This window comes from Pimephales promelas, chromosome 2 (genome assembly GCF_988280905.1).
Source record: "Pimephales promelas chromosome 2, fPimPro1.hap1.1, whole genome shotgun sequence".
NCBI lineage: Eukaryota > Metazoa > Chordata > Actinopteri > Cypriniformes > Leuciscidae > Pimephales > Pimephales promelas.
The window spans coordinates 49525083-49531072 of record NC_142770.1 but is presented as its reverse complement, the minus strand read 5'-3'; the positions used below and the strand labels follow the sequence as shown (position 1 = coordinate 49531072).

General features: G+C 46.4%; 1 protein-coding gene across 1 annotated transcript; it reads right to left on the bottom strand.

Annotated features, from left to right (window-relative positions):
- Nucleotides 1-4468: 4468 nt before the first annotated feature.
- On the bottom strand, nucleotides 4469-5299 carry LOC148997721 (uncharacterized). Its single transcript, XM_089132618.1, has 2 exons — nucleotides 5095-5299; nucleotides 4469-4790 (listed from the first exon to the last, which is right to left on the bottom strand). The coding sequence occupies exons 1-2, from the start codon at nucleotides 5287-5289 to the stop codon at nucleotides 4566-4568; spliced, it is 420 nt and encodes a 139-aa protein (XP_088988744.1). The 5' UTR covers nucleotides 5290-5299; the 3' UTR covers nucleotides 4469-4565.
- Between the last annotated feature and the right edge of the window lie 691 nt (nucleotides 5300-5990).

Here is a 5990-nt window from a genome sequence, read left to right as displayed (position 1 = left end):
TCTCTGGGGTGGTGCTCACTGCGGTGGTCCCAGAGCAGGCTCAGGTGTTGGAACAAGAAGTACAGACTCTGCTGTCGAAAGGAGCCATAGAACGTGTTCTTCCGGTAGACAGGGAGTCCGGGTTTTACAGCCGGTACTTTATAGTTCCAAAGAAGGATGGGGGGTTAAGGCCAATTTTGGATCTCAGGGTGTTGAACCGGTCTCTGAGAAGGTTCAAATTCAGAATGTTGACCATTCCAACAATCGTGAGTCAAATCAGATCCGAGGACTGGTTTGTCACGATAGATCTGAAAGACGCCTATTTTCACATCTCCATCCTTCCTTGTCACAGGAGGTACCTAAGGTTCGCTTTCGGGGGCGAAGCATACCAATATCGGGTTCTTCCGTTCGGCCTAGCACTCTCTCCCCGCACATTTACCAAGTGTATGGACGTGGCCCTTGCTCCACTGAGACTTCAGGGGATTCGCGTATTGAATTATCTCGACGACTGGCTTATTTTGGCCCAGTCTCGGGAGATGGCAGTTCGGCATCGAGATGTCGTTCTTGGCCATATTCAAAAATTGGGGTTAAGACTCAATTTGAAGAAGAGTGTGCTAGAACCGTCCCAGGGCACGACCTTTTTGGGAGTCGTGTGGAACTCGGTTACAATGCAGGCACGTATGTCTCCCGCACGTATCGAGTCAATTCTGGCGATGGTGTCCAGGGTGAGGCTAGGTCAGGCCGTCACTGTGAAACACTTTCAAAGGATGCTGGGCCTCATGGCAGCGGCATCCAACATTATTCCTCTGGGCCTCCTTCACATGAGGCCCCTCCAGTGGTGGTTGAAGACCAAGGGGTTCTCACCCAAAGGAAATCCGTTCCGTATGATCAGAGTAACGCGCAAGTGCCTTCAGTCTCTGCAAATATGGAAGAAGCTTTGGTTCCTATCCCAAGGGCCAGTGTTGGGGGTGTCATGTCGCCGGGAAACCGTTTCGACAGACGCCTCCCTTACGGGCTGGGGCGCGGTCATGGACGGCCGCTTTACCAGGGGTCTGTGGCAGGACCATCATCGCACTTGGCATATAAATTGCCTGGAGATGATGGCGGTATTCAAGGCTTTGAGGAGCTTCCTCCCAGACATCGAGGGTCGCCACGTCCTTATACGGACAGACAATACGTCAGTGGTGGCCTATCTGAACCGACAGGGGGGACTCAGATCGCGCCCTCTGTGCAAACTGGCGCATCAGATTATCCTTTGGTCCCAGGGAAAGATATTGTCAATAAGGGCAATGTATATCCCAGGGGTTCAGAATCGGGGAGCAGACATCCTGTCGAGGCAGGGGCTGAGGCCCGGGGAATGGAGACTTCATCCGGATGTGGTGAAGTCGATATGGGAGAGGTTCGGACCGATGGAAGTGGATCTGTTTGCGTCTCGAGAGACGTCCCACTGTCCACTTTGGTTCTCCCTCTCACATCCAGCCCCACTGGGGTTGGATGCCATGGTACAGGCTTGGCCGAGGCTTCGCCTGTATGCTTTCCCCCCGATCGCTCTGCTCCCAGGGGTCCTGGAGAGGGTCCGTCAAGAGGGCATCAGTCTACTTCTGGTTGCCCCGAGATGGCCGACACGAGTATGGTTCTCGGATATAATATCACTCCTCATAGCTCCGCCATGGCCGATTCCTCTGAGGAGGGATCTATTGTCTCAGGCGGAGGGCACAATCTTCCACCCTCGCCCAGAGTTGTGGAAGCTGTGGGTCTGGCCTCTGAGGGGGTTCAGTACCTAAATGCTGGCTTATCAGCTGAGGTGGTTGAAACCATACTTAGCTCTAGGGCCCCATCTACCAGGAGATTATATGGCCTCAAGTGGAAGGTGTTTCACACTTGGTGTGGAGAACGAAGGTTGGATCCAGTAAACTGCCCAGTGGCTTCAGTTCTGGAATTCCTTCAGGATCGTTTCTCTGCGGGTCTCTCCCCGTCCACTCTTAAGGTGTACGTGGCTGCCGTTTCGGCTTTCCACGCGCCAGTAGATGGTGGACCTCTGGGGAGGCACCAGTTGGTCATTAGGTTTCTCCGTGGTGCTTGGAGGATGAGGCCGGCGATCAGGTCCAGGGTGCCTGCCTGGGATCTGGCAATAGTTCTGGAAGGGTTGTCCCTCGCTCCCTTCGAACCTTTAGAGTCGGCTTCGCCTAAGGACTTAACGTTGAAAATGGTCTTTCTCTTAGCGATTACCTCTCTTAAGAGGGTGGGAGATCTCCAGGCCCTGGCGGTAACGCCAGCTTGCTTGGAGTTTGCCCCTGGCAAAGTAAAGGCCTTTTTGCACCCGAGTCCGGGCTACGTGCCTAAAGTTCCTTCGAGTACGGCTCGCTCTGTAGTCCTTCAGGCATTCCATCCTCCACCTCATGTGTCGGCGGGAGAAGAGAGGCTTCACTTGCTCTGCCCCGTCAGAGCTTTGAGTGTATACTTGGAAAAGTCTGCTTCTTGGAGAAGATCTGACCAGTTGTTAGTATGCTTTGGGTCACCTAAGAGGGGGCTCCCGGCGACCAAACAAACTATAAGTAACTGGATTGTCCAGGCTATTACTGAGGCTTACAAGGTGCGTGGGGTTCCTTCACCTTTGGCCTTAAGGGCTCACTCGACTAGAGGCATGGCTTCCTCTAGGGCCCTTCTGTCGGGAGTACCTCTGCAGGAGATTTGTGAGGCAGCCGGCTGGGCTACCCCGCATACTTTCATCAGGTTTTACAGTCTCAGCCTTCCCAGTACGCCCGGTGCACACGTACTCGGCCCTTGCTGAGTGCCTAATCAGTTTCACTCTGGGGCGGGTCTGTTCGGTGCGTGGCCTAGTGGGTACTCGTTCCCCAAAGAGTCGATTTTATCGACGCAGTGTTGAGTTCCCTCGATAGGGAACGTCTCGGGTTATGACTATAACCCTTGTTCCCTGAGAAGGGAACGAGACACTGCGTCGTGTTGCCACGCCCCCTTTTCAGACCCTTGAGCGTCTTGCTTCATCGCGAGGCTAGTGTGTGTTGTGACAGCGTCACTTTTATACTTCCGGGTATGCCGTCACATGTTACGTCACGACGCAACACCAATCAGGATTGGATTAGTTTCATTCATACTTCAGAGGCGCACGCTTAGGGAGCGTCCCCAAAGAGTCGATTTTATCGACGCAGTGTCTCGTTCCCTTCTCAGGGAACAAGGGTTATAGTCATAACCCGAGACGTTTTTCATGCTACTAAAATAATAATGTCTTGATTTTCTTATGCATAAAAGCAATTAACTACTTCATAAACGGTTCTTGACTGTGCGACACACAAAAAACGTTTACTATATGATTGTAATGACTTTTAATAATTTTATCACGAACAATGTTCGACAATAATGAATGATGCTTTTCACTTACAAGTTAAAACGTTGTTTTGAAAATAGCTTCAATCTTTTGGGGAATGCTGTCTGCTAGATGTGTCAATTCTTACATTTAATTAATTAATTAAAACAAATACAGGATTTGGTCTGAGATGGGCTCTGAAAGAAAATTTTTATTTTCTGAATTAAATTCATGATTGTGAATTTTATGTGTGTTTTATGAAGTTACGAAGAAACGACAATAAATTGAATTACAATAAAAAGACACAATAGAGCGGAAGAAATAAGTGTAGAAATTAAAATGTGCAATGCTAAGGAAAAACAGTTACAGCATCTGAAATAGCATTATTTAATGCAGCTCACACGGAATGAGTAATGACTTAATAAGTAAAGGACTTTTTTCATGCTTCGATTTAAACATGAAATGTTTAATACTTTACTTTTGAAATAATTTCAAATTTAACTTAAAATTTAAATGTTATTTTAAAACCGCCACTAGGTGGCAGCAATTCACTTTTATTGAGTGAGTCATTGAGAATCAACCGGTGCTTTTAAAACTCGTGTTTTTGGTATGGGTCTGTGTAATTTATGCAGTTTTATTAAACATGTATGTAATTTTACTCCTAAATTGAAAAAACCCGATTCTAAAACTCTTGAGGGAACCTGAGGGGATTTTAATTTCATACCTGTTACCATGTTGTCCTGAGTCGGGAAACACTGGATCACGATGTGATTAAAAGTGCAAGCTTCACTTTTTTACAATCAGGATAGGATTAATATTTGACAGGGACTACATTCTGTTACATGTATGACAAATGTATGACTTTGTTGATAGATCTCAATTAATGTATTTTGCATTATATTTGTGTAATTTCACACTTGTTATAAGATTTTAACTTTTTTGTTTCAATTCTCCCACAGTGTTGCATTCAAATGGGTGACAAAGGTCCACGAATTTCTCGATCATTATATTGTATCACAACAGGTAAGCAAAACAGTGTTACTATTCTGCAGGTAATTAGAGGGTATGCATTATTGTCAAAAATATACGGATGATAGACAAGACAACACTTTGAAACGTGAAATTATATTTTATTTTCAAACAAACTACAGAACAATAAACTAAACTAAACTAAACAATAACAATTAAATAATTTTCCCCAGAACACAAACACTTTAAATAAATGTAGAAAAATGGTTGAGGGAGCAGGCTATTCTCCAGGCTATTCTGAGCTCTCCCTCTCGCGGATCTGCAAGACCCGTCTATTAAGGTGCTTCAGCACAAGTTTCATAGGTAATCTTTTAATTAGGTCGTCTGGGTTGCCAGAAAAGACTGTGGATGGTACAATGAACACTTCCGATTTACTGCTGAGGAAGTGGCAGGTCTCATTTACGTCAGTGACACCAATGATTTCTGCCTCTGTTTCCTCAACCTGGGCCTCAGGTATCTGTGGAAAGAAATCAATGTGGGAAATGTCAGTGTATTAGTACTAAAAACACCTCAATGTAAGTATTTCTTTTTGTACAATTTTGCTTTTCTGTATATTAAATTCTTGTTTATTGACCTGTTGTATTAGAAAACACACTTGCAATTCTAGCCTATTATCAGATACAGTCATGCTGATATTCTGAACAGTTTGCTTTTGTTGCTTTTGTTCATGTGATATTTATTAATTGAAATGTAGGTTTACATCTCCAAAAACGTTTCCTCTTTTTCAGTGTAAACTATGGCAGCAGTTGTGCATTATGTACCTGTACAGACGTGTAGGCTGAGGAGTGGAATTTCCCCTGGCCATTCTTAAAAATGCAGGGGCGAAGGTGTGTGAGCACCACCTCGTCACCCACGCAGAGGTCCGTCAGTGCCTCGTCTCTCCACAGCGACACGTCAAAGGACTTGCCTCCAGACTGGAGCCGCATGTCCAGAATGGGGACATTTGTCCTGGTCATCCTCACGCCACGCAACTGGAAATATTAAAGTGAGAGAATCATAAGCCAAGTCAAGCCAGTCCCTAGCAACCAAACAGAGTACCCTAGCAACCATTTTTTAACAGCTGTATCTCAGCATCAGAACATTGTATCGCGATGGAGGTTGGGTCTTTTGACTAATGCTAGCACACAGGACTTTGAATATGCTAAACATGCTAGCTGTGAATAGCTAAATGCTAATATGGATACTTTATAGTAACCATATGTGAACACTGCCAACCAAGAAGCAATACCATAGCAACCACCCAGGACACCCTAGCAACCACCTAGCAACACCATAGCAACCACCCAGAATACCCTAGCAACACCATAGCAACCATCCAGAACACCTTAGCAACTACCTAGCAACACCCTAGCAACCACCAGATCACCCTAGCAACTGCCTAGCAACACCATAGCAACCACCCAGAACACCCTAGCAACTGCCTAGCAACACCCTAGCAACCACCAAGAACACCCTAGCAACTGCCTAACAACACCATAGCAACCACCCAGAACACCCTAGCAACCGCCTAGCAACACCATAGCAACCACCAGAACACCCTAGCAACCGCCTAGCAACACCATAGCAACCACCCAGAACACCCTAGCAACTGCCTAGCAACACCCTAGCAACCACCAAGAACACCCTAACAACCACCTAGCAACACCATAGCAACCAC

What these genes read in the sequence shown, in the direction of transcription:
- LOC148997721 (XM_089132618.1), bottom strand. Translation starts at nt 5,289, where the DNA reads ATGACCAGGACAAATGTCCCCATTCTGGACATGCGGCTCCAGTCTGGA. An exon ending in CAGCCTACACGTCTGTACAG is followed by an intron (nt 4,791 to 5,094) that starts GTACATAATGCA and finishes TTCTTTCCACAG; the next exon opens with ATACCTGAGGCCCAGGTTGA.